Source organism: Thecamonas trahens (genome assembly GCF_000142905.1).
Source record: "Thecamonas trahens ATCC 50062 unplaced genomic scaffold supercont1.38, whole genome shotgun sequence".
NCBI classification, from domain to species: Eukaryota; order Apusomonadida; family Apusomonadidae; genus Thecamonas; species Thecamonas trahens.
In genome coordinates this window covers 238,776-264,384 of record NW_013657642.1, presented here as the reverse complement: position 1 = coordinate 264,384, position 25,609 = coordinate 238,776, and the positions used below count along the sequence as shown (strand labels likewise).

General features: G+C 64.8%; 9 protein-coding genes and 1 non-coding gene across 10 annotated transcripts; 6 read left to right on the top strand and 4 right to left on the bottom strand.

Moving 5' to 3' along the window:
* Positions 1-130: 130 nt before the first annotated feature.
* AMSG_07969 (CMGC/CDK/CDK7 protein kinase) lies at positions 131-1,461 on the top strand (the record flags this gene model as incomplete). The annotated part of the gene is made up of 2 exons (XM_013900277.1): positions 131-214; positions 406-1,461. The coding sequence occupies 2 exons, from the start codon at positions 131-133 to the stop codon at positions 1,459-1,461; spliced, it is 1,140 nt and encodes a 379-aa protein (XP_013755731.1).
* Positions 1,462-1,508: 47 nt separating this feature from the next.
* Positions 1,509-2,941, top strand: AMSG_07968 (uncharacterized protein; the record flags this gene model as incomplete). The annotated part of the gene is made up of 2 exons (XM_013900276.1): positions 1,509-1,542; positions 1,671-2,941. 2 exons carry the CDS (start codon positions 1,509-1,511, stop codon positions 2,939-2,941), a joined length of 1,305 nt encoding a protein of 434 aa, XP_013755730.1.
* A 617-nt stretch (positions 2,942-3,558) lies between these two features.
* On the top strand, positions 3,559-3,764 carry AMSG_07967 (uncharacterized protein; the record flags this gene model as incomplete). Its single annotated transcript, XM_013900275.1, has 2 exons — positions 3,559-3,693; positions 3,744-3,764. 2 exons carry the CDS (start codon positions 3,559-3,561, stop codon positions 3,762-3,764), a joined length of 156 nt encoding a protein of 51 aa, XP_013755729.1.
* A 1,823-nt stretch (positions 3,765-5,587) lies between these two features.
* Positions 5,588-9,738, top strand: AMSG_12118 (uncharacterized protein; the record flags this gene model as incomplete). The annotated part of the gene is made up of 2 exons (XM_013900322.1): positions 5,588-8,573; positions 8,651-9,738. The coding sequence occupies 2 exons, from the start codon at positions 5,588-5,590 to the stop codon at positions 9,736-9,738; spliced, it is 4,074 nt and encodes a 1,357-aa protein (XP_013755776.1).
* Positions 9,739-9,953: 215 nt separating this feature from the next.
* On the bottom strand, positions 9,954-11,584 carry AMSG_07963 (uncharacterized protein; the record flags this gene model as incomplete). Its single annotated transcript, XM_013900274.1, has 2 exons — positions 9,954-9,969; positions 10,005-11,584. 2 exons carry the CDS (start codon positions 11,582-11,584, stop codon positions 9,954-9,956), a joined length of 1,596 nt encoding a protein of 531 aa, XP_013755728.1.
* Positions 11,585-11,736: 152 nt separating this feature from the next.
* Positions 11,737-11,807, bottom strand: AMSG_20050. Its single transcript has one exon. It is a non-coding gene; the product is annotated as a tRNA-Arg (tRNA).
* Positions 11,808-12,028: 221 nt separating this feature from the next.
* Positions 12,029-17,264, top strand: AMSG_12117 (uncharacterized protein; the record flags this gene model as incomplete). The annotated part of the gene is made up of 2 exons (XM_013900321.1): positions 12,029-15,355; positions 15,630-17,264. The coding sequence occupies 2 exons, from the start codon at positions 12,029-12,031 to the stop codon at positions 16,731-16,733; spliced, it is 4,431 nt and encodes a 1,476-aa protein (XP_013755775.1). The 3' UTR covers positions 16,734-17,264.
* Positions 17,265-18,540: 1,276 nt separating this feature from the next.
* Positions 18,541-20,710, top strand: AMSG_07959 (heat shock protein 70). The gene is made up of 2 exons (XM_013900273.1): positions 18,541-18,692; positions 18,818-20,710. The coding sequence occupies exons 1-2, from the start codon at positions 18,644-18,646 to the stop codon at positions 20,635-20,637; spliced, it is 1,869 nt and encodes a 622-aa protein (XP_013755727.1). The 5' UTR covers positions 18,541-18,643; the 3' UTR covers positions 20,638-20,710.
* AMSG_07958 (uncharacterized protein) lies at positions 20,706-23,477 on the bottom strand (the record flags this gene model as incomplete). The annotated part of the gene is made up of 2 exons (XM_013900272.1): positions 20,706-22,803; positions 22,885-23,477. The coding sequence occupies 2 exons, from the start codon at positions 23,475-23,477 to the stop codon at positions 20,718-20,720; spliced, it is 2,679 nt and encodes an 892-aa protein (XP_013755726.1). The 3' UTR covers positions 20,706-20,717.
* A 546-nt stretch (positions 23,478-24,023) lies between these two features.
* AMSG_07957 (Nsun6 protein) lies at positions 24,024-25,522 on the bottom strand (the record flags this gene model as incomplete). Its single annotated transcript, XM_013900271.1, has 2 exons — positions 24,024-25,335; positions 25,497-25,522. 2 exons carry the CDS (start codon positions 25,520-25,522, stop codon positions 24,024-24,026), a joined length of 1,338 nt encoding a protein of 445 aa, XP_013755725.1.
* Positions 25,523-25,609: the final 87 nt, after the last annotated feature.

The following is a 25,609-nucleotide window of genomic DNA, read 5'->3' as shown; positions in this document are numbered from 1 at the left end:
TCGCACGCCATCTCTCAACCCAGCCGCTTTCGAGCGGTGAGGACCAGCACCGCGGGAGGGGTACAGTTGTCTCGGGCGTTGGGCTTGGGGTTGGCGACTAGGCGACTGGCAAGGAGTTGGTATCGGCGGCATGGACAAGTATGACAAGCTGAGCGAGGCGGGCAAGGGCCAGTATGGTGTGGTGTATCGGGCGCGGCGCAAGGAGGACGGCAAGGTACGGGTGGAGGTGGTTGGGGGAAGGGGGGACGGGGGGAGCAGGGGCGGGGATGGGGGCGGGGCGGGGGCGGAGGGAGGGGGGGGGGGGTTAGGGAATGGTGCCGGGTGGCTCATGGTGGGGAATGGGTGTGGCTTGGGCTTGGGGCTGGCTCGGGGCGATGCTGCGGCGGTGGCGCGGGGCTGCGACAGACGGTGGCTATCAAGCGGATCAATCAGGGAGACGCGCGGGAAGGAGTCAACTTTTCGGCGGTACGCGAGATCCGACTGCTGCAGGAGTTGCGGCATCCGCATGTGGTTTCGCTGCAGGAGGTGTTTGTGCATCGCGGCGGAATTCATCTGGTGATGGACTTTTGCGAGACCGATCTGGAGGCGATTGTGCGCGACCCGTCGCTCCGACTCGGCACGCCGGAGATCAAGGCGTACATGAAGATGACACTCGAGGGCTTGGCGGCAATGCATGACACCTGGGTCCTCCACCGCGATCTCAAGCCCGAGAACCTGCTGGTCTCGGCGACCGAGGGCGTCAAGATTGCGGATTTCGGTATGGCGCGGATGTACGGCTCGCCGAACCGGCGGATGACGCACCAGGTGGCGACGCGGTGGTGGCGGGCACCCGAGCTGCTGTTTGGTGCGCGGGCGTACGGCGCAGGTGTCGACATGTGGGCCATGGGTTGCATCTTTGCCGAGCTCTACATGCGCGCGCCGCTGTTCCAGGGCGAGACCGACCTTGACCAGCTCTCGTGCATCTTTGCGATCCTGGGCACGGTCAACAACGCGGTCTGGCCCGGTGTCTCGGAGCTGCCGGACTTTGTCGAGTTTGAGCCGAGCAACGGCATCGCTCTCGGCAAGGTTGTGGCCTCGGCGCCCGCGGACGCCGTCGATCTTATGGTGGCCATGCTCGCCTACAACCCGGCGTCGCGGATTTCTGCCACTGAGGCACTCCAGCACCCGTACTTTACCAACTCTCCGCCGCCGCTGCCTATCAGCGAGCTGCCGCTGCCCGAGTCGGCCCGCACCCGAGCTCGCGAGGCCGCTCTTGGTTTTGACTCGGACGACGAGGCCTCGGGCGCCATCGGCATGGACACCAGCGCCGCATCGAGCAGCACCAATGGCAAGCGCGCTGTCGCCTCGCCCGTGGTCATGGCCGAGTCTCCGGCCAAGCGTGCCAAAGGTCTTGCAGGCGGCGCGATCGAAGGCGGCGATGATGGTGAGGACGCTGGGCCTGTCAAGAAGCTGATGTTCTGAGCAGAGGCAGAGGTTGTTGTAGAAGTTGTCAGAGAACAAGGAGGAGCATGGGCGTTGACATTGAAGTGCTGCGCTCACAGTGTATGTGTGTGTGTGGTGGGGGGGGGGGGGGGGCGGATTCGGCGGCAGCTTGTCTCCACCGAAAGGAATGGCGAGCAGTGGGTGTGTGTGGCACGAGGTCGGGTATGGGTGGGAAGTGCTGGACATAGCGCCATTGGACGGGCGGGTGGTCACCATCTGCAACGGGCCGTCGGTGCTGGACGGCCTGCGGGAGAGTGTGTATGTGGCGCACTTGCCGCTGAAGGCGCTGGGCTTTCAGGCGAACTCGGTCGTTTCGCTGCGGATGCTCGAGCTGGGCGAGGGCGGCGAGCTGGTGGAGGTCGGTGGCGTTGCAGGCAGGTGCCACGGCGCGTTGTTTGCGATTCGGCCGGCCGAGGATGGGTGCGTTCACGCCTGGGTTGGCGACGAGTACGGCCAGATCATCGCCCGGTCTACTCTTCCCGGGCAAGCGTTGAGCCGGGTGAGCGGGCGCAAGGAGGCCGGTAAGGGCATCTTCCTCCGCTCAAGCAAGGCCGTCAAGGTGGTAGATGGCGAGGCGCCGACCTGGGCGTCTGCCTCGGGTATGGCTTGGCCCGCGCCGGACGCACGCACCGTCCTCGTCTCGGATGCCGCGGCGTTTTCTGTCCGAGCGCTTGATCTCGAGTCTGGCGCTGCAGTGACGCTCGACAGTGGAGATCATCTCATGCACGTTTCTCACGTCACGCTCGTCGACGAGCGGGTGTATGTTTTTTCCGACTACGCCGTGCTGGGCACGAGACTGGCATCGGCGGAGCCACTGGCGCTTGCCGCACCGTTTACGATTGTTGCCGGGCCGAGTGGCCCGGCGCTCGGCCACGCCGACGGGCGCGGAGCCCAGGTCCTGCTCGAGTATCCAGCACTAGTGCAGAGTCTCCAGTGCGTGGGCGATACCCGGACGCTTGTCTTTGCCGACGGCGCGGGTTGCGGTTTCTGGCGGGTGCGGGTGCTCGACACCCGGACCGACGACGTTCGCACGCTGTGCGGCGACGGCTCGATTGTCTCGCTCTCGTCGCAAAAAATCGATCGGAGCGAGCTTGCCACTGAGTCGCGCGAGCTCCGTCCATGGCTTCCTCCCGGGCCGTACATTGGATCGATGGCCGTGCTCGCACACCTCATGCCGCCGGTCCTGCTTGTTGCTGTTCGGCCGCACTTTGGCTCTCGGACGACGAGCCTCCACAAGATTCCGCTTTGGGGCTGGGTTCACTGGCGGCCGGAGCGTCACCACATGTTTCCCCTGCCTGTTCGGGCTGCTATTGAGACTGTGCTCATCATCGCCAAGCGCCGTGAGGCCGATTCTGGCCTCGGTATTTTGCCGCTCGAGATTGTGTGGATGATTGCAGCGGCTGTAGCCACTGCTGATGGCTGGAACGATGCACGAGGTGTAGAGAAGAGCAACGAGTAAATGGTGGAGGCGGCGGTGTCGAAGGAGGAGGTGGTAGGAGCGAGGCGATGACCATGACTCTGCTTATCTCCCGTGGCATGGCTCTGAAACGCAACATGTAGGACCAAAGTTATAAATCATTCAAAAACGGACACAAAAACAGTAAAAATACTACTATTACATATTACAACCAGTAATAATACATATATTTACAACATTTTATAATTGAGCATGAAAACTATATTTTTACAGTTTTACATTTATATATAATTGACTGAACACAATACAGCCGTCGAGCCGTTTGCAACAACCACCATCCTCGCACAAAGTCATCCGAGCCACTTACACCCATCTACGGGTACATCAAGTTGTACACATCCCGTGTGTGTGTCTGTTGCGCTCGTACATGGCTGTACGGCTGAGATCGAGCTTGAATACCGGGTTTGAAGGCACGCACGGAGCACTTTCACTCTCTCTCTCTCCAACCGAGGACAGTCTGTCCTGGCCTTGTTTAGCGCTGGCGATCGTGGCTCTATGCCCTCACAACCGCTCCAAGCAGGAGCTTTTCTTCTTGTTGTTGCCTTGTCCACTGCTGCTGCCTTTGCGGCGGCTGACACCCCGTCCGCGCAGCCGGCTGCATGCCTTCGCCCAAGTCGGGCTGCGACCTGCGGTACGCACCGGGCTGGGCCATTCTCGACTCGGCCGATCCAACTAAGGTCCTAGCCCGCTCGAACGCGCCGCTGCTCGTCTCGACCGAGGCGTGGGAGAAGGGCGTCCTGCCGAATGAGGCTCTCACGCCAAATGTCATCTTTGTCTTGGCCAGCGCACCGACGGCCACGGCTGACACCTTTATCGTCTGGTATGGCGCGGCCGACTCGGACGTTGGCGTCGCTAGGGTGGCCTTTGCCAAGGATTATGCAACCGGAACCTGGAGCGTGGCCGTAAACTAGGCACGGGTCTTGGCAGCCGGCGCGACCGATGCCATGATGGTGGCGAGCGCGTCCTGCGCGACATGCGGTGGCAGGTGGCCGTCGAGCGCCTCGGCGTCGCGGTGGGCTGCGGCGAGCTCCTCGACAGCATCGAGGCTGGCGGCGGAGCCGAGGACTACGTCGTAGCGACGAGCACAGATGACGAGCATCGTCAGCCGCCGCGCCAGAGAGGCGCCGTGCAGGTTGAGCGCAAGATGCGCCTGCGGCTCGTCGGCAAAGTCGTGGCGAAGCGAGGCGAGGACCTGCTCAGCCGTTGTGCTCAGCGTCACCGCCCGCTTGGACGATGAGACCGCACAGAGCTCCTCAAGCGCGTGGGCCATGTTGCGCATCGCAAGCATGTACGCCACGCCCCACGACGAGCCAGCCGGATTCCCCCTCCCGCCACGGACAACCTCGGTTACCGCCGGCGCGAGCGAGAGGCGGGCAAACGCGTTCCACGCCCGCGGCCCAGGTAGTGCACCAAAGTCAAGCGAGGCCACCAAGGCACGCGCTAGCGCCGGCCGCGAGTCGTCGTCACTTGCATCGTTGTCTGCCGCAAGCTCGAGATGGATGGCCCGGTTGACGGCGTCCTGCAACCGCTTAGCAGCCGCCGCCTCGAGCTCGCGCCACGCCTCGCGGTCACTTGCGGCCACGTCCTGAACTTCGGGCGAGACCTCAAGCTCGAGGCCCTCGAGCGGTAACGTGCCGACAAGCGTGAGCTTGCGGAGCTTGACCAGCGATGCGAGTGCAGCGAGGATGGCGCCGCCGCGGTGGTGAAGGAACGAGACCGTGGCTGGCACGACGACGTGCGAGAAGGCCGAGCCGTACGCAGCACTCGGAAGGAGCGAGGCCAGCTCGCGGTCTCCCGCGGCCGATGCGGCCGATGCCAGGCCGGTGACGTGGTCAGGCGTGAGCGCGAGGCCGTAGGCATCGACCTCGGGCCGCCCGTCGAGCCAGCGATACGCAGCATGCAGCTGGAGGAGCCAGCCAGCGTCAAGCGGCGTCGCCCGCGACTCAGGCAGGGGCGGTGGCTCGACAAGCACCACGTTGGGCTGTCGCACTGTCTCACTCGCGCTTGTCAGGCACGCCTCCAGCGCGGCCGCCACCGCGGCGTCGCTTTCGGTCGTGCCGGGCGCAGGGAGCGCCGCCCGCGCCATCAACTCCATCCCATGCACCACGCCCGGCGCCGCCGTCCGCGACAGCTCCTCCAGCGGCCCGCGCGACGCGCCCAGCCCGTGGCTCGACGCCGTGTCCACCACGTCCAGCCCCAGCGCGACCGCCCGCTGCAGCGCAAGCCCGGACTCGACCTCGGACGCCGCGCTCACCTCGCGCAGCGACACCCCCATCCGCGGCACGCCAGCCATGCCACGCCATGCCGCCCGCCACCCAGCCCTGCTCTTGCGCGCCACGCTCAACCACCGCATGCAAAGAGTTGTGTGCGTGCGTGCGTGGGCAGGCTTGCTATGGGTGGACTTCCCCGGCCGGCGAGCTACGCCCAGTCCGACTGTTCACTGCCGTCGGCGGCTGTCCGCAGCTCCGACTCATTCCGCCGCAACGTCCGCCACTGCGACTGCGACTGCGACTGCGACTGCGACTGCGACTGCGACTGCCTCCCACCCCCCCCCACCCCCACCTCACCTCACCTCACCTCACCCCTTCCATCATGGCCAAGTCCACCGTACCTGGTCGCTCGGTTCAAATGCTCGAGCTTGGTGGCTCGGCGTCCGAAGAGAGGCTCGAGGCCTCGGGCTCACCCTCGCCTGACGCTGCCGAGGTGTATGTAGGCGTCGGCTCGCCTCTCGACCGGCGGCGGCGGCGGGTGCTGTCTGGCGGCGGGAGCATGCCGTTGGCAGCGATGCCTGCAGCTAGCGGTAGTGGGCTGAGCGCAGACTCGCTCTCGCCGCAGCCCGAGCCTTACGGGCTCGCACTCTCGCCGCAGCCCGAGCCGTACGGGCTCGCACTCTCGCCGTCGGGCGGCTCGCTCTCGCCGTCGGGCGGCGAGCTGGAGGCGGGCACGCCTGTTGCGCTGCCGGGCCTCGGCGACCACCGTGGTACGCCCGGCGAGAGTCTCCTCTTCCTCCCGCCCGGAGATGACGAGTTGCTCCTGGTGAGGCCCGAGATCATGGTTGCGCAGGTGAGTGGTGCCGCTGATGGTACGCTTGCACCTACCCCGGCCAGCACCGGGTTCAAGCCGTGGTACATCATCAACCCGAAGTCGCTCACCCGGCGCTGCATCGACATTGTCATTGTCGTCATCCTCGTCTACAACGTGCTGGTCACGCCGTTTCGCGTATGCTTTGCCCTCAATGCCCCGATCTGGCTCTTTGTTGTCGAGTCGGTCATGGACTTTGTGTTTGTGGTCGACGTCGTCGCCAACTTTGTCACCGCTGTTCTCGACGACTCGGTCACACCACCGTACCTCATCACCAACGTCGACGTCATTGCCAAGCGCTACATCAAGACCTGGTTCGCCATCGACGCCATCTCCTCTATCCCGTTTGACTTGCTCATGTTCATTTTTGTCTCGCCATCCAACTCGGATCGTGACGTGTGGCGCCTCTCCAAGACCGTGCGCACGCTCAAGCTCATTCGTCTCCTCCGCCTCCTCCGTCTTGTCCGCATCTCGCGGGTCATCCGCAAGTGGCGCTTCCGGTTCAACCTCAACTCGGCCTACCTGCGTCTGCTCAAGCTCCTCATCGCCATGCTCGTCTTTGCCCACCTCGCGGCGTGCTTCTGGTTTTACGTCGCCACCTCGCAAGGCGCGTCGGCAAGAACCTGGGTCGACGACGCAGGCCTGCGGCACGCCTCGACCGCAGCTCAGTACATCGGCTCGCTCTACTGGGCCATCATGACCGTGACCGGGCTTGGCTACGGCGACATTGTGCCGACCAACTCGGAGGAGCGCGTCTTTATCATCTTTGCCATGTTCCTCGGCATTTCGCTCTTCTCATACTCGGTCGGTGCCATGTCGCAGCTCGTCCACAGGCTCGAGTCCTCGCCGCTCAACGACCGCCTCGACTCGGTCAATGCGTACATGAAGTACCGCTCGTTGCCCAAAAGTATCCAGGACGACATCCGAGAACACTACTACCGAACCTGGGAGTCGCGGCAAGCCGCCCACGATGAAAAGACCATTCTCACCGAGCTCTCGGCCCGCCTCCGCAACACCGTCTCGCTCTACGTCAAAGAGCATGAGATGGCTTCCAACGCGTTCTTCCACGGCGTCTCGCCGAGTTTTGTCGCTGAGACGCTGCTGCGCATGACAACCTCGGCTGCGTCGGCCGGCGACGTCATTCTCCGCGAAGGTTACACCGGCTCGGAGCTCTTCCTCATCTACTCGGGCGTGGTCCAAGTCACCAACGCCGATCACTCTCTCCTTTTTGCCACCCTCTCGTCGGGCTCGTTTTTTGGCGAGATGGCGCTCTTTCGCCCCGACCACGCCCGGTCGGCCACGGTCACAGCCGCCTCGGCCGTCCGCCTCGGCGTCATCTCCCTCAACGACCTCATTGAGGTCCTTTCGCTCCATCCGGAGGACATCGACTCGTGGGCAGTCTTGCGCATTGCCCATCAGCGCGCCAAGCACCTCAACGCCGCCGTCGAGGCCTACACCTGCTGCTGGGAGGCTAATCCGCTATTCAAGGACACCTCAGACCACACCATCAAGATTTCTGTCGAGAACTTGTTTGTCCGCTCAGACATCAACTGGTGGCAAACATACCGCTCCAACCAGAGCGTCGACCAGCAGCTCTTGGCCTCGCTCGCCGCGCGCAACAGCGGGTCCAAGTCGGACGACGGCCGCGATCAGGCCAATCTGTCGCGTTCGCGTTCGCGCTCGCGCTCACCGCACGCACGCCAGGAATCGCACACCGGCCTCTTGGCCTCGCGCGCTTTTGTCCGCCGCCAGTCGCTGGTGACGGGCAGTGTGATGAGCCCGCCGCCGCGCCCGCCTCGCCTCCGTGTCTCCACTGCCCACCAACTTGGCGGCCTGCCCGAACTCTCACCGCCGAGCTCTCCGGTTCAAGACTCGGTGCCCAGCACACTCACCATTTACGCACGGCGCTCCGATGGGCCGCCCGGCACGGCAACGGTGGTCCCCATCGACTTGCCGGCGTGGAGTTTCGCCACCAGCAAGTACGACATGCTCCTCAGGTCGGCCGCGCTCGCGCTCGGCATTGATCCCGTCAACGTCCTTGCCGTTTGGTTCATTCCCGCCGATCGCCCAGCGCTCAAGATCGAGCTCTCCACCGAGGGCCAGCTCCGCCAACTGCTGGCATCGCTCAGTGGTACTACCTCGATTCTTGTCGAGCTCAAGGTCTGGAGCTCGGTGGCTGCCCGCGAACGCGCCTCCTCGCGGGTCGTCGGCTTTGTCCCTTCCCCGACAATCACCCCGTCGTCGTCGTCGATGTCAGCTGCCGACGACTCGCTGTCGGATGTAGAGTACTCGGCAGACAGCGACTCGGCTCCGTCCGCCGTTGCTGTTTCGCCGGCCGATCTCGCCTTGTCTGATGCCGCCTCTGAGTGGTCCTCCTTCCCCGCATCGCGCTCCGAGTCGAGCGCGTCGTCAGGGTACGACGACCAGCCCCGTTCGCCGGCGCCCGCCTCCCCCGCCCCGCCCTCGGTCCCGCCGTCGCCCCTCATCCAGCGGATGAAGAACCTCAACTCGTCCATCGTCACCCTCTCGCAGCGTCTTTAGTTGCAGGGTTGGAGTGTAGTAAAGCTCGAGCCCAGCAGGCGAGGCCGTCAGCCGCCGTGTGGCGTTCAGACCGGTCGACCCGAGTGGGCGGGCGGCTGCCGGTGGCCGGCCGCACCTCACCCATGGACAGCGACAGTTACACGCCGTGCAAGGCGCTCTTGCTGCTCCGGCAGGGCGTGTTCGCAGTCCGCCCGGTGCCGCAGCTGCTGGCAGAAGTCGAGGCGGAGGCAGGCGCCGAGTGGGCACTCGCGCTGAGCGAGCCCGCGGCGCTGGCGTGGATGGCCGACAACCTGGTGACGGCGGCGCTGGTGACGGAGCGCGCACCGGCATCGGCGCGGTACCGGCGGCTACTGCTCAAGCGGCTGGTGGGTGCCATTGAAGGCGCGGGCTCAGTGGTGCCGGATGCGCTGATGATGGCCTTTGTCGAGGCGACCATGGCACCGCGCGGCGACGACGACTACGGCGAGGCCTTCCACCGGCTCTTCCTGCGCAACCCGGGCGGCCCGCCATACACCACCGCCGATCTGGTCCTGGGCTCCTCGGTCGTTGCCGTCACTGTCTCGTCGTCGTACGGCGAGGGTGTCGGCATGGCTCTCTGGCCGTCGGGCGTCGTCCTCGCCCGCTATCTCGACGCCGTCCCGCTAGACCCACCCCCGGCCTCAGTCCTTGAGCTCGGCGCTGGCGTCGGCCTCACGGGCCTCTTCCTTCGCAACGCTCTAGCGGCCGAGACTCGACTTGTTCTCACCGATGGCGTGCCACCGGTCCTTGATCGGCTGCGCGAGAACGTGGCCCTCAACGGGATGGCCGGCACCGTTGACTGCGCGCTCCTCGACTGGAGCGACGCCGCCACGCCTGCCGGCGCCGGCGCTATGGTCTCCGAGTTTGGCCAGCACGCCGACGTCCTCATCGCTGCAGACTGCGTCTACGACCCGACCATTGTCGACCCGTTCGTCGCTGTCCTCGCTGCCTTTCTTGTCGACGGGCTGTCGCAGTACGCCCTCATTGCCTCGACCATGCGCCAGCCTGAGACCTACGCCCTATTTACTGCGGCGGCTGCTGCCGCAGGCCTCATCCTCACCGACCTCCCACTCGATCCGGTCGCCTCGGCTATCGAACCCGGCCACACGGTAGTGCTCACGCGAGTCACTAGCGCCTGATTTGGCTCTACTGCTGCTTCTCCACACGCTCCCACACATAAAGTGAGTTACCCTCGCCGGCTGCAACCAGGTATCGCCCGTGGAGTGAGACTGTTGCATGCCGCAGTGGCGCAGCAACAGCCTCGGATGCGAGCGTGCCCACAGCCAATGCTGTCGGAAGCTCGGCATGAGCTACTCCGCCCTCACCGGGTACAAGCTCGCCAAATGCTGAGACGTCAAATAGCGCCAGCTCTCGGCCCTGTGGCACCAGCAGCACCCGCCCGCACGGCGAGAGCGCGCCAAGGCCCTGGCCAAACTCGGGCACCTCGAGAAGTGCCCTCATCTCAAGGCTCACCACATCGCTGCACTCGGGCACTGGCTCGCTGCTCCGGCTCTCGTCGCCATCACTGCCTTCGCTCTCTGCATCCGAGCCGAGTCCACCCGGCTCTCCCACCGAGGCGAAGCCGGCCACGAGGACGTCGACGAGTGGGCATGCTGCCGAAGCGACCGCGATGCTGTGAGCCGAGAGAGGGAGCGCAAACGCCAGCGGCCCGCCATGAACCCGAGCGTGAAAGCCATGGACAGTCGCAGTCTTGGACGAGAGCCGGGTCCGGGTAGAGTGTTCCAGCCACCGCGGCCGCGGGTTGCGCACCTGATCAAGCTCTTCACCCAGCGGCCAGCAGTGGAGCTTGCCGTTGGCGCCGGCGCCGAACAGCATGTCGTGCATGGGCGAGAGGGCGAGTGAGTGCAGGCCGCCGCGCCCGGCGCACGAAAACGAGGCCAGAGTGGTCGGCGGATACGCCTCGGCCGACGGTCCGGGGCACCCGACGTCGTGCAGGAGGACGACGCCCGAGGCCGAGGCTGAGAACAGCCACGCTGACTTGACAGGATGAAAGGCAAGCGCAGTAATGCCGTGGTCGATTCCCAGCCGAATAGCCTCGTAAAGAACGTTGAGATCAGGCGCAAGAAGGTAGATGACGCCCAGTGTGCCACCGACCGCGAGCACAATGCGCTCATCGGCCGCAGGTAGGACTGTCCACGCTAGCGCCGCGAGACTCTCGCGCGGCATGCCCGGCGGCGCGTCAGCCGCGGGCCGGCACTTTTTGACGACGTTACGCGACGCACAGTCAACAATAATGACCGTCTCGCCACCCACGCTCGCCACAATCGAGCTCTCCTTCAGCTCGGGGTCGAGCGAGGGCTTGAAGCCGACTTGCCGAACCACCACGCCGGCCTCGGCGTCGGACGGAACAGCACCACTGCTATTGACTCCCGCATGCGCCCGGATCACCGTCCGCAGCACAAACTCGCTCGTCATGGTGCTGGCATCCAGTGTGGGGAGCTCGGCGAGGCTCACCTGCAGATGACGCGCGAGGTGAGCCGGCTCGTGCGGCCCGCTGGCTGTCAGCGCGCCGCGCCGCGCCAGCGGGCGGAACTGCGACACTGCTAGCTCGGTCTCGATGCCACGGAGCCACTCGTTGAGGTCAGCCCGGAACGCACGAGCATCGTCGACCTCGCGCGCCATCTCGAGCGTCTCGATCTCGTCCCTGCTGGCGTCCTTCGGGTTGGTCGCGGGCGCCGGCAGCTCCAGCACCCGCACCCGCTTGCTCTTGCGGACCGAGGTAGTCTCGCTAGCCTTTCGGGCCTTGATTTCCACCGCCTTGCGCACCTCGTCAGCACCGGGAATGTGCACCTGCTTGGGTGTCTCCATCCGCAGCGGCTTGCGAAGACCGACCTGGCTCTGTCGCTCACGGCTGCTCGGCGGCGGCGGCAGGCCGCGTGCCCCAAGCGGCCGCAGCGCAGGCCGCGGGCCTGCTTCAGGTGAGAGAGGCGGCGACCGTGGTGATGTTCTTCCGCGCTGCGGCATGGCTGCTACAGTGCAGCGTCACGTGGCGTCTCTTGGCAGCAGTTATGTCCAGAGTTGGGGGGAGGGAAGGGGAGAGGGAGCGAGGGATCAGCCGAGTTGGCTGGCAGGAAAGAGTGGAGGGTCGGGGCAAAGGCAAAAAAAAAATGATGGCTAGTCCCTGCCAGGAATCGAACCTGGAGCTCATGCTCCGGAAACATACGTGCTGCCACTGCACCACAGGGACTGGTTGATAGAAATGCAATAAAAACATGCATATATAGCATACATTCAATTGTCCAGCCCTCACCCCCTTGTCCTCCTGACCTGCTCTGTTTCTCCCGCCACATTTGCTCGGCCAGCGTAACCAGCTGGCGGCGAACCTCCGACGTCCGCCCTCGCTCCCGCTCCCGCCTCTCAACTAGCTGACACTCCACTGCACGCCGCGCTCTACGGGTCACCTCGTTCATGTCGTTGGCTGTCCTCTGCGGCGCAGTGCCGTCGCCGCATCCGCCGTCGCGGCGTGCCGCCGAGGCGCTGTCGGCCAAGCTCCTTGACCCAGCGGTGACGCCGCCGGCGACGGCTGCACACACGCTCTTCGAGCTGGCTGCCGAGCTGGATGCAGCCGCCGCGCCTGCCAGCGCCGCACAGGTCTCGGGCCTGGTCTGGCTCGCCTCGCTCCTCGGCTCGCGTGCCAAGGCGACTGCGTCGTACGCCGCGGCCGCCGGCGGTGCCGGTGTGGGTGACCGTGGCGTCGACCGCGTCGACGCTGCCGCCTCTGCCCCGCGCGATCTGTTCGAGTACTTGCTGCGGTCGTACGCCGCATGCATTGACGCGCTGGTTGTGGCCGGTGCTGCCGACAGTGCCCTCTTTGCAGAGCCCAGCTCCAAGCTCGCCTCGTTTGTCAGCAAGCGGCTGTCGAGGCAGGTCCGCTCGCTCCGCTCACTGGTCTCCGCGTCGACGCCGCAGCCATCGGGTGCCCTCTTTCTCCTCTTTTGGATCGATGGCGGCTCGAAGCGGCTGGCTGCACTTGCCACTGGCGCCGTCTCGACGTTTACCGCCTCGGCCGTGGCTGCCGTTGCTGACTCGTCGTCCAAGGCCCGCGCTTTTCTCCGCCAGCACCTCGCGGACCTGATGCGCAAGCGTTCGCTTGCCTACGAAGCGCTCCTCCTCCTCCGCGTTGGGCTTCGCTCGGTTGCCGACTCGGCCGCCGACGCTCATGTGCTCCTCCGCGAGCTCCACAACGCGCTTGTCGACCCTCATCTGACGCTCGCGTCGTGGAAGATGGGCTTTGCCCTGCCTTGGCTCCTTGCCGAGCTCTCGCTTCTTACCTCGGACCCGGAGCTGTCGTCTGCTATTCTGGAGGCTGGCGAGGAGGATGTTGCGCTGGACCTGCACTCGGTTGTTGACCTACCCATCTTTGACGATGCCCACGAGTTCCGCCAGCATGCGCTCGTTGGCGTCGCCGATGGTATCCGCCGGACGTCGGCTTGGCGCCGCACCGCCAGCAACGCCGACGAGGAGAAAACGTCTGGCAAGCTGCAGCACTCGCGCTCGTCGCGCCGTGTCAAGCGGCGCAAGACCAAGCGTGTCCGCAAGTCCATGGCGACGCCCGACCATGCGCCAGGCAACGCGACACCAGACAATGCGACGCCAACCGAGATGACGCCGAGTAATGCCACGCGAGAGCAGCCGTCGCCGCCAGCACCAGCACCAGGCTCTTCGGCCTCGCCGTCTCGCGCCAAGCGTAGGCCGCGCAAGGCGGCCGTCCCGACACCGGAGCCCAAACCTCACAACCCGTCGCCAACCTCGCCGGTCTTTGCTGCCCACGAGGGCTCGCCGCACGTGCTCTCGCCAACTGATGAGCCGGATGCGTCGTTCCTTGACTCGTCAACTGCAGTGGAGCTGAAGAGCACCCGCGATGCTCTGGCAAAGGCCCGCGCGACGCTGGCGTCCAAGACGTCGGCGTTTGCCTCGCAGTCGGCAAGGCTCCACGAGCTTTATGCGTCGTCACAGGAGCAAGTTGACGAGTTGACATCAGAAAATGCCAAGCTGCGGGGAGCTCTCGACGCCGCACGTGCATCAGGCCGCCGCGACCAACGGGAAGCTGTCCAGCTCGAATCGCTGCAGCGTGAGAATGCTGAGCTGGTCACCGCGCTTGAATCTGCGCGGGCGTCGGCTGCTGCTGCTGCCGAGTCATCGTCGTCACTCCGTGCTGCCAACGCTGCGCTCGCGGCCAAGCTTTCCGAGGCGCAGAGCCAAGCGCTGGCGCTCGACGAGGTCCGCGCCGACCTCGCGCTTGCCCAAAAGGACGCGCGGCTGGCCGCCACGCTCCGGCGCGAGCGCGACGATCTCCGCGCCGCCAACTCGACTCTGGCGCAGCAAGCGGCCGAGGCGCGCTCGCACGAGGCGGCACTCGACGAGCTCAAGGCCCAGCTGGCGCTAGCGCGTGCCGACGCGCATGGTGCTGCCGAGCTTGCCCGCGAGCGCAACACGCTCCGGACACAACTCGCCGAGGCCAATGTCGAGCTCGGCCGCGCCGACGAGCGCGCTCGCGAGTCGGCTGCTCGCCATAGCGCGGCGCGCTCGCAGCTTGACTCGCGTCTCTCGGCAGTCACTTCAGCCCGCGACAAGCTCATGCGCGAGAATGACGCCCTCGCCGCGCGGCTCTCGCAAGTTACCGCGTCGCGGGACAAGCTCTCGTCGCGGGTTGGTGCGCTGTGCGAGGCCGTTGAAGTCGAGCAGGAGAGCCGACTTGCCGCCAGTGCAGCTGCCTCTGCCCTCAAGACCGCGCTCCTCGACACCCATGCCGAGTACCAGACCAAGCATGCCGCACAAGTTGCCGCCCTCGACGCTGCGCTTGCTGACAAGTCGAGCCAGCTCGAGGTCGTTGCTCTTGAGCTCGAGGCTGCCCTCAGCGGGCACGAGACTTCGTTGCGCTCACTCGAGAGCTCCGCGGAGGCGTTGCCGAGCAACGGTTGCGGCTCGGAAAGCGCCCTGGTCGCGAGCCTCAAGGACTCGGTCCTCACCGCAACACAGCGCGAGCGTACGCTTGAGGCCGAACTCGAGGCCGAGCGTTGCCGCGCTGCTGAGCTCGCCTCCCGCGTCGGAGATCTGGAGCAGCTGCTGGAAACTGCCGTGGCGCGCGGGCCCAACGAGCTCCGCGACATGTCATCGGGTGCGAGCGAGGCCGAGGCCGACCAACTCGCGCGCCTCCAGCACGAGAACGCCGTCCTGACCTCACAGCAAGTGGCGCTTACGGCGACGGTGGACGAGCTGCAGGCCGAGTTGCAGACCTCCACTTCGCGACTCATTGCGCAACTGGAGGAGCAAAGTGCGGTGATCGAGGAGCTTGAGGCTGCGGCGGCACTGCCGCCTGGCTCGCCTCCGCGCGATGTCTTTGCCGCGCGGGTCATGTCGCTCCAGGCCCGCAACATTGAGCTTGAGGCTGAAGTCGGTGCGCTCGAGGCGCAAGTCACCGAAGCCCGGCAGGCCAATCGCGAGCTGCTCGACCTCCTTGATGCCGCACCGTCGGCCGCGGAGCACGCCGCACTCAAGCTCGAGGTCCAGTCCCTCTACGATGCGCGACAGAAAGCATCAATGCGGCTGACCGAGCTCCAGCGGCAGAATGCGGTTCTTGTTCAGCAACGCACAGAGCAGATGATGCACGACAAGGCGCTCAACACCCAGATGCGCGTACTCAAGACCCACCTTGCCCAGCTCGAGACCCAGCTGTTCCACTCGCCGCTCACTGACGAGCCCGAGCCCGAGGCGGGGTCGGAGTCTGACACCAGCGTCACGCCGATCTTGACTCCCAACCATGACCAAAGGCCGTGACCTTATCAGATGCCCCAAATCAAACAACACTCCCGCAAGTCCGGCAGCGCAAAGGCGACGAAGCAAGAGCCGTCGGTCCGTCCGCGGAAAGTTTCCCTCTCCGCCAGCACGTGGCGCGAGGCCAAGGCCAAGCCACTTGACGCCAGACCTGCCCCCCTCCCTCCCCCCCCCCCCCCCCCTCCCCCCTCCTTTCTCCACCCCACCATTGGCCATGGCCACGGTCTACCCGGAGCTCACCATGCGGGCGACGCTGGCAGGTGCCCTGGCGCGGCTTCGCGAGGCACGGTTTTCGTACCTCCGGGCCGGCGTTCTGGCCGAGCTGCTGGAGCTTGTGCAGAGCGTGACCGATGGGCCACAGCCTGCGGCCGACATGACGAGCACGGGCTTTGCGGGTGCAGAGGTGGTGACGCCGATGGGTGCGGTGGCAGCGGCGCTTGCGGCGGGTTGCGCGGCGGGAACAGCTGCGGCGGGCAGAGGTGGTGCAGGCGTCGACGGCAGCACGCCGCGGAGCTCGATGGCGTCGGCGGGCGCGATAGGGCGATTGGGCGATGCGGACGGCCCGCTGCGGGCGCTGTGCGCGTGCCAGGCGGCGGACGAGACCAACGTGACGGCGAGCGTCATCTCGCATGTCACCTATGGCCTTTTGCTGACGCCGGCAGTGGCGCGGGCGCTTGAGGCTCTGGCCAACTACGAGGGCGTTGAGCTCCCGGACGTCGACACCGACGCGCTTGTCCGCGCCGGCGGAACAGCGACGTCGGCGCTAGGCGATCCGGACTCGGGCCCGCTTTTTACCGAGCGCATTGGGTGGAACGAGATCTTTGATGGCCTGCTGGTGGTCGAGGGTCTTGCGCTGGTGTGCGAGTCGGCCAAGGACGCGTTGTCGCCGTACCTTGCTGTCCTGGTAGCCACCATGACTGCTCTGGTCTCGGGCGATGCGCCGTCCAAGCTCGGCCGCATTGCTGTTGCAGCTGCGCGGGTCCTCTCCGCCGCCCTAGTCGGCTCGCGGTCCAACATCGAGAGCTTTCTCGGAACCCGGCTGGCGACCGAGGTTGTGGCTCTTGTCCGCACCACCTCACTTCCGCTTGCGCTTCGGCGCGCGCTGGTCATTCTCTTCCGGGTTCTTGCCGATGAGGGCGAGGCACCGATGCGTGCGCTCTCGCAGCCTGAGCTGCTAGACGCGCTCGGAGTTGCTGCGGTGATGAGTCTGGATCTGGTGGCGGCGACGCCGCCTGATGGCGCCGACGACGAAGCCACCGTTGATCTCGAGGGAGAGACTGTGGCCAAGACAGCGGCGATTGTGCTGCGGCTCTCACGCGCCTCGCAGTCGCGCGGCTAAGCCCGCAGAGTGGCGGCGACGCCCTGGTCGGTAGGCGGCGACGATTTATGCGTCCTCACTGTCCTCATCGCGCTCCGAGAAGCAGTCGGCGATGTGGGCGTGGATGTGGAGTGCGGCCCATGCCGCGGCGCCAAGCCATGCGTAGTGTGCCAGTGTCTCGGATGCGTGTGTCGGAGAGATGACGGTCGGCATGATGGAGATGTGTGTGGCTGTCGACGGCAGGATGCTGCTAAACTCAAGTATGCTGACGGCAAGGCCGAATACAAGGCCGATTGGAAGGAGGACAAGCGCGAGATGGAGACCGGGAGAGGCACGGGCATGTAGTCTTGCGCCCAGGACGAGGACCACGACGATGAGCGCAGCAATCGGTACCATGACGGCTGGCATGATGGTGGTAGTCTCGCTGATAAGTCCAAGATTGCTGGCCATGCTCTTCGGCGGCACGCAGTTGTTGCACATGAGCGCCAGCTGCATGATAAGAGCAAAGATGGGGAAGAGGGCCAGCTCGAGCGTCTCGAGCAGCACCTCGCTCAGCGGCAGCAGCCGCCGGCTGGGCGCCGTGCCAGGCGTGACGAGCGGGAGAAAGCGGACGAGAAGAATGAGGCAGGCCTCAACGAGGGCGGCTCGTGCGCGCAAGTCCACTTTCACCTCCGACCACTCTGCGCTGGTGTTGGGAATGTCTTGCGGCCCGTCGACAGCGATGCGCATGACGCCGTTGAGGTAGCCAGCGATCCAAAGGACATCAATCCCGGCGTAGGCAGCGGTGGCGGCGTATGGAATCCAGCGGTGGTACAGTGTGGGCAAGGCCGTGAGCACGACAGAGGCGATGAGGCTGAGGCCGGCTACGACAGCCGCATAGGGGATAATGGCAGCGGTGGGCGCGATGACCAGCGTCTTCCAATCGCGCAAGGTGGCGATCTCGCCAAATGTAATCGCCGACGAGACTGCGTTGGTGACGGCAACTAGGACCATTGGAGCAAAGATCAAGCGCGAGATGGTGACCAAAGGCCGGCGGCGGGAGAGATCGGCCTTGTCGCGCGAGGCGTACTCGACCAGAGGGAGGACGAGCCACAGGCCGAGGGTCCAGGTCAGCGCCGGGTTGGCGGCAGCAGGCACAACCAGCGGGGCAGCGAGGACCATAAGCAGCAGAACGGGAGCGTATGCTGAGGCCGTGCCAACCACCACTGCGTTGCGGCAGGCCCACAGGCGATCCATGACTGCACGGCCAGCGTCTCGGCCGCCCGACCTCGCCCGGACGGCGGTGCCTGCCGCCGCCACAGCTGTGGCTGTGAGCGCAGCGAGGAGGACGACGCCAGAAGCATCCATGGCGACGGATGCAGTGGATGAGGTGTGGAGGCCCATTGTAAGGAGTGTGGCGTGTGGATGGCGTGTGTGTGTGGGGGGAGGGAGTGGGTAGGGGAGGGGAGAGATGGATGCATGTGCGAGTCATGGTGGCTGGTGATGGTGACCGATACTGGGTGATGGTGGCTGGTGGTGGCTGGTGGTGACCGATACTGGGTGATGGTGGCTGGTGGTGGCTGGTGGTGGCTGATGGTGACCGATACTGGGTGATGGTGGCTGGTGGTGGCTGATGGTGACCGATACTAGGTGATGGTGGCTGATAGTGACCGATACTGGGTGATCCTGGTTGATACTGGTGGCTGGTGGTGACCGATACTGGGTGATCCTGGTTGATACTGGCTGGTGGTGACCGATACTGGGTGATCCTGGTTGATACTGGCTGGTGGTGACCGATACTGGGTGATCCTGGTTGATACTGGTGGCTGGTGGTGACCGATACTGGGTGATACTGGGTGGTAGTGCGTGATACCGGCAGATGGTGTCCAACCACTTGAACCCTGCATATCTCTCTTTCGCGCCCGCCGAGTCACAAGCTCTGCTCCCGCGACATGGCAGCTTCCTCGGAAACGACGGCGACAGCCATTGGCATTGACCTGGGTACGGAGACCAGAGAAGGGGAAGGGGGAAAGAAGGGGAGGGGGGGGAGGGCACAGGGCGTAGAGGACATGTGCGTGGTGGAGGCTGGTGCTGTGCGCACTCACTGCTGTCCGGCCTGGCCATAGGCACCACGTACTCGTGTGTCGGCGTGTGGGAAAACTCGGGCGTGTCGATCATACCCAATCGGATGGGCAACCGGACGACGCCGTCGTGGGTGGCGTACCGCAACTCGGAGCGGCTGGTGGGTGAGGCTGCCAAGCGGCAGGCTGGGCGTAACCCGAAGAACACGCTGTATGACGCCAAGCGGCTCATCGGCCGCAAGTTTGACGAGGAGTCCATCCAGGCCAATCTCGCCATCTGGCCGTTTAAGGTCTCGGGCTCGGACGCCGGCACGCCGCAGTACGAGGTCTCCTTCAACGGCGAGACGCTCAAGATCCCGCCCGAGGAAGTCTCGTCTGCGGTGCTGATGAACATGAAGGCCGTGGCGGAGGACTACCTCGGCCGGCCGGTGACCCAGGCGGTCATCACGGTTCCGGCCTACTTCAACGACGCCCAGCGGCAGGCGACCAAGGACGCTGCGGAGATTGCCGGGCTCTCGGTCCAGCGGATTATCAACGAGCCGACGGCCGCAGCGCTCGCCTATGGCCTGGAGAAGATCTCCGATGATGCCGCGCGCAACCTGCTTATCTTTGACCTCGGCGGCGGCACGCTCGACGTCACCGTCCTCACCGTGGACAACGGGGTGTTTGAGGTCCGCTCCACCTGCGGCGACTCGCAGCTTGGAGGGCAAGACTTTGACAACGCGCTCGTGGACCACTTTGTGGAGCTGTACGCGGCCGAGAACGGGGTCGACCTGCGGACCAACGCCAAGTCGATGATGAAGCTCAAGTCCAAGTGCCAGGAGGCCAAGCACTCGCTTGCCGTCTCGCTCATGGCCACCATCGAGATCGACTCGCTGTACGACGGCGAGGACTTTGACGCCAACATCACGCGGGCCAAGTTCAACGAGCTCGTGCAGCCGTTGCTCGACCGGTGCCTCGCGCCGGTGACGTCGGCGCTGGCCGACGCCGGCCTTGCCCCCGAGGAGATGGACGAGGTCATCCTCATCGGTGGCTCGACCCGCATCACCGAGGTTCAGTCCATGCTGGAGAACTACTTTGGCGGCAAGCAGCTGAACAAGCGTATCAACCCCGACGAGGCTGTGGCGGCTGGCGCGGCCATCCAGGCCGCCAACCTCTCGCTCTCCACCGAGGCCAAGGCCGGCACCAAGCTCTCCGGGCTCACCCTGCTCGACGTGACGCCGCTCTCGCTCGGCATCGAGCTTCACAACGGGAAGATGTCGGTCATCATCCCGCGCAACACCTCCATTCCGTACCGGCACACCAAGACCTACTACAACAACGAGGACAACCAGGAAGAGGCCATCATCGAGGTGTTTGAGGGCGAGTCGGCGCTTGCCGCTTCCAACCGACTTTTGGGCAAGTTCACCGTCTTCCCGCTCCCGCCGCGCCCGCGCGGCAAGCTCAAGATCAACGTCACCTTTATCATCGACGCCAACGGCATTCTGGAGGTGGAGGCTGTGGTCAAGGAGGGCGATGTGGAGATCTCCGAGTCGGTCAAGATCGACCAGTACAAGGGCCTGCTTTCGGACGACTCCAAGGCCGAGCTCTCCGCCACAGCGCGCGACTTTGAAGAGGCCGAACGCGCAAAGGTGGCGCGCCAGGCCGCTATGGACGCTCTCCAGGCCTACGTCTCGGAGCTCGAGCGCGAGCTCAACAAGGTTGACGACTCGGTCGGCAACAAGAGCGACTTTGCGCTCATGCTCTCTGAGGCCTCGGCCTGGATCGCCTCCAACGTTGGCGGCGACGGTGGGGTCGACGAGGTTGTGGAAGCCAAGGAGCGTCTCGAGCGCGCATGGGCCCTGCTTGTGGGTAGCGAGGCATAGCGTGGTTGCCTCGACTGTCAGCTCCACGCAAGAGCAGGAGTACGTCAGCGAATAAAGACCACATAGAGGTCGACTACACTTTACTCGGCCACAAGGGCAACACTCCGCCTTGCCCGCTCAGCCTGCCGCTGCAGCAGAAACCGCACTCCGAGCACGACCGGGATGCCCGCCACAATGCACAGCGAGTACACCACGTTGCCGACAGCGGCAAGGACAACTCCTTCCTCGGCTGGAATCGTCGAGGCGTACGCGTACATGATGGCGAGGAGGGCGAGGCCAATGCTATCGAGCGCGTTGGCCATTTGCGATGAAAACGGCGCGCACACTACGTGGAGGGCGAGGAAGACCGCCAGTGTGAGCGGAACCTCCAGCGCCATCTGCGGCGGAACAGAGAGCACGTAGGCGAGCACAATCCGGCGCGTCCAAAACACGGCCTCGTACCACCACAGGCCGTCACTGTAGCCCGAGACCAGCGAGCTGAGCCCGCCGAGGCTCAGCCCGCGCAGTTTGCGCCACGCCACGACGCCAAACAGGATTGCCGAGCCGGCAACCGACACGCCAAAGGTTATCCCGGCCACAGTCGTCATGCCATCGACCGATGCTTGGCCACGAACAAGCCACGGGGCGGCGGTGAGGACTTGGAACTGCGGCGCCGAGTTCGGGTTGGCAAATTGGCCGTCCACGATCGGCGACGCGTGCGAGAGCTGCGCCGCCGAGAGCCCAATGACCGGGAAAACGAGGTAGTAGAAGACAGTCGTAAGCGCCGCGTCGCGCTTGGTCGCCAGGTGCGCTTGCTCGGCGCTGCTCGCAAAACGTGAGCGAACGAACCACGTCGCCGTCACCACGCACAGCACCGCAGGCAGGATCGCGACTTGGAGATAGTACCGAGTCTCGAACGAGATGGCGCTCGACGACACGCACTCCAGGCCCGAGACGTGGAACGAGAGCCGCTCAAAGACAACAGCGAGGCCCCGTAGCTGTTCCGGCGCTTCCGTCTCGGCGCCGATCTCAGTCGACGATGACGTAATGGTGGCCGCAATAGCAAACAGCCGCATCAGCACCGCAGCTTGAATCTGCAGCAGCGACGCCGCAATCTTGATGAGCAACTCGACGGCGTCCCATCCTACGGCTTCAAGGCCGTCCTCGTCATCACTTTTGTCCCCTGCAGAGAGCAACGGGCGCATCTCATCAATCTCGCCCGCGTGTTGGTGAGCAGGAAGCTGGGTGCCGTGCGAGAGCTTGATGGCGAGAAAGAGAGCGGCCAGACTCACCACTGCAAGCGCCACCTCCCATAGCTCAACAACGTCCAGGACCAGGAGCATGATGGCAAAGGCAAGCTCGACACCGCCGAGAACCAGCTCCTCCCAGTTGCGAGTGACCCAGGACGAGGTAGGGACCGGTGCGGCTGCCGAGACCGCAACCGAGACCATGCCGTTGATCGCGGTGGGCGCAGGTCGAGCCTGGACCTCGCGGCTCCGGTGCGACGGCGGACGGGCGTAGAGGAGAAAGGCGAGTGCGGGAATGCCCACCACACCGAGAACGATAAGCGGGATCATGGCATAGAAAGGCCTGCCCTTGCACATCCGGCAGCTGCCATCGACGCGCTGAAAGTAACTTGGCATGCACCGGGCGCACAGGTACGATGTGTAGCCTGTGGCGCACCCGGTGTTCGACTCTCGGACACAGACCATGGTGCAGTTGCCAGAGAGCGTGCACCGCGTCGTGCACTGGGTTGCGGGGCAGGCCTCCGGGATCGGGCATGAAGCGAGAACAATAGGCGGCGTTGGAAATGAGTTGGCGTTGCTCGCAAAGTCATCAGGCACAAACGCGGTGGCATCAAACTGGGTTTCAAACTCCACCGGCGGCTGTTCAGCAAAGCTGGTCATGATGGATTCGAGCACGTCGGCGGCGGTCGGAATGACGACCGCGCCAGCATCGATAGTCAAGCGGTTGCTGCGGAGCAAGTCAACCACGACGCAATCAGTGTCGGCAACCGGACACGGCAGGCAGAACGACTGGAAGCTGAACGAGGGCGCCAGATTAAAGGTGCCCGGGCTGCAGATGGAGCCGTCCGGAACCCACGGGAGCACAAAGCTGTACGACACGGTCATCTGGTCGACAGATGCAGTGGGGTCAACAGACAACGAGACATTGATCAGTCCTGGACTGTTGCGCGAAGCGGGACCAATGGCCTGATGGGGCGGCAGAGCCACTTGAGGCAGGAAGTCTGTCCACGACCCTCGGTACGAATCGATATTGAGGATGGTAAGCTGCGTCTTGGGCTGGCCTGCCCCAGAGACGACGATCGGCCGATCAAAGTCAAAGAGGCGGGTACCAAAGTCGTCGATGGAGGTTGTTGTGAGCAGAAACGGCATGCCGGGCACCATACCCAGAGCGTCGGCATACTCGAGGTCGGTAAAGAACGATGGAACGCCCATGTCGACCATTGGAGCGGCCGGGATGTACGACCGACTGCCACGCGGCGACGCAGAGCCTACAGCATAAAGTGACGTGCAGGAGCTCGCGTACGCGATGTTGGCCTTGGTCGGATCTGTCGCGGCTCGTGCGTTGGCGGGCACGGTCTCGACGTCAAAGTACACGGCCGGCCCCGAGTTTGTGGCGGTCGTGGCAGCAATGGTGACTTTAGACCACGATCCGGGCGCGATGTTGTGTGTCGCGCTAGCATCAAAGTATACACCGCCGCCGTTGGACGGAACTCCTGAGGAGATCATCTGCAGCGCCGTCGGGCCGGTGATGGAGACCGAGTCGAGGCGGAGCTGGGCCTCCGACCCAAAGACAGTGACTGGGCGGTTGGTTGGACTAAAGGCGCACAGCTCCATAGATTCATCAGAAAGACGGATTGAGACGTGCAAGAGGCTCAGCGAGGTGTTGTGTACGGCGATGCAACCCGTAAGGACGGGACTGGTGCCGTGTGCCTCGCACACCCGGCCATCGATGACAGTTGGCTCGTCGATGTTGACCACGCCGTCGACGCCGCAGAGCCAGCATGCTGACGGAGGAGGCGGAGGAGGCGGATGGCTCGGCGGTGGTAGAGCTGCGGCAGAAAGGGCAATCCCAAGTGTGATTGCCAAGAAGAGGAAATGGCTCATGGTGGGGTGAGGGTGAGGGGGTGGGGAGGGGGAGAGGAGGCCGGTGGATGAGAGCACGTGAAAGGGAGAAGTGGCACATGTGAGGAGTAGAGGGAGTGGCGGCAAGGTGGATGGGGATGGGGGTGCCTGACATGGTCGACGATGACTCGGGTTTTCATGATGAGGGGGAGGAGGGGGGGGGAGGAGGGAGGAGGGGGAGGATATGATGGGGGCGATGGTAGGCACAGACGGTGCCATGGTGCCCGATAGGAGGCCGAGTCGCTGCCGCGTATGGTACTAGGCCTTGGCGGCGGCGGAGGTAGTGGCGGCTGTGAGCTTGGCGACGAAAAAGGCTGGCGAGTCGTGGGCGACAGGATCGAAGCGCTGAACAAGGGCAGCCAGCGGATCGGCGAGGCCCTGGCCCGAGAGGCCTTCCCGGGCGATGCAGAGGTGCGGCGGGAGTGGGACGAGGGAGAGGTGCGGCGAGTCGCTAAGAAGGCCGGCGATGACGCCCTCGTTCTCGAGTGGATCGATGGTGCAGGTCGAATAGACAATGACGCCGCCAGGAGCCACCATGCCTGCGGCAACGGACGCAAGCTTGGCCTGGTAGTCGGCCATGTTGGAGAGCTCCGCGCGGTTGATGCGGGTTTCGTTGAAGCGGGGGCGGAGGCCGAGGCCCGAGCACTGCGGATCGAGGAGAACGACGTCGAAAGAGGCAAGAGCAAGGTCGGGCTGAGCGCTGGAGCCGGTGCGGGGCTTGAGAAGCTTGGCCGAGTCGCACTTGATGACCGTGCAGACAGCATCGAGGTCGAGGCGGGCAATGGTTTCGCGGAGCCTGTCGACGCGGCGGCCCGCGCGTTCGCAGGCCCATACGTGGCCGCCGCGTGGCGAAGAGGCTAGGATCTGAGCAATGTGGCTGGTCTTGCCACCGGGAGCAGCGCACATGTCGAGGACGCGCAGCGGCGCGGCAGTGCGATCGTCGAGGGCGACGCCGCTCAGCGCGGCGTGGGCGACGACGGTCGACGGCAGGTTCTGGGCAAAGAGCTCGCGCGAAAGTAGGCCATGCAGTGAGGGGGCACGCGGGCCGACAACAGCGTCCATAGTGACGGCAAGGCCGCCTGTCCGGGCGTCCTTGGCCTCCATCAGAGCATCCCAGTCGAGGACAATGGTGCCGTTGCCGATGAAGACTTCGATGCGGCCCGGACCGTCACTGTTGGGCAGCTCGGCAAAGACAGAGACCGGATCGCCAGCCTTCTTCCACTTTGCGGCACGGAGGACGCCCGGGATGTACACATGGCCGCCGCGGAGGACCGACTCGCCGCAGCGGCGGTCGACGACGACCGGGCCAAACTCGGGCGCCGGGATGATCTTCTCCGCCGCAGCGTCGCGGACGACTAGCACATCCGGGATAGCTGAATGAACGGCAACATCAAAGCCGTGCTCGCCAACGGCGGCCTCGAGGAGAGCCTGGGCATCGGGCACCGAGCACACAGAGGTGTTGACGCGGACGGTGGTGTGCGAGGGTGGGCTCGAGGCGATGGCGAGTAGGGCCGTCACGTACTCTGCGCCAAAGACCTCGACGAGAAAGGCCTCGACCTCTGCATCTAGTCTGAGCGGCGGGAGGGTGGCTGAGGCCGTGTCCGCCATGGGCAGAGAGAGAGAGAGAGAGAGAGAGGGGTGAGTGGCGGTGGTGGGATCGAGTCATTTGGTGGGGTGAGGTGGTGATGGGGGGGGGGGGGCAGCTCGCCCTTCTCCTCCTATTTTGTGGACAGAACCTTGACCGCCTTGGGCGCCATGAGAACGGCGCCGCATGCGGGACCCGTCTTGTTACGACCGCTCAATCTGGTCTGGCGTGAACATGCACTCCAACCGTTGGTTGTACC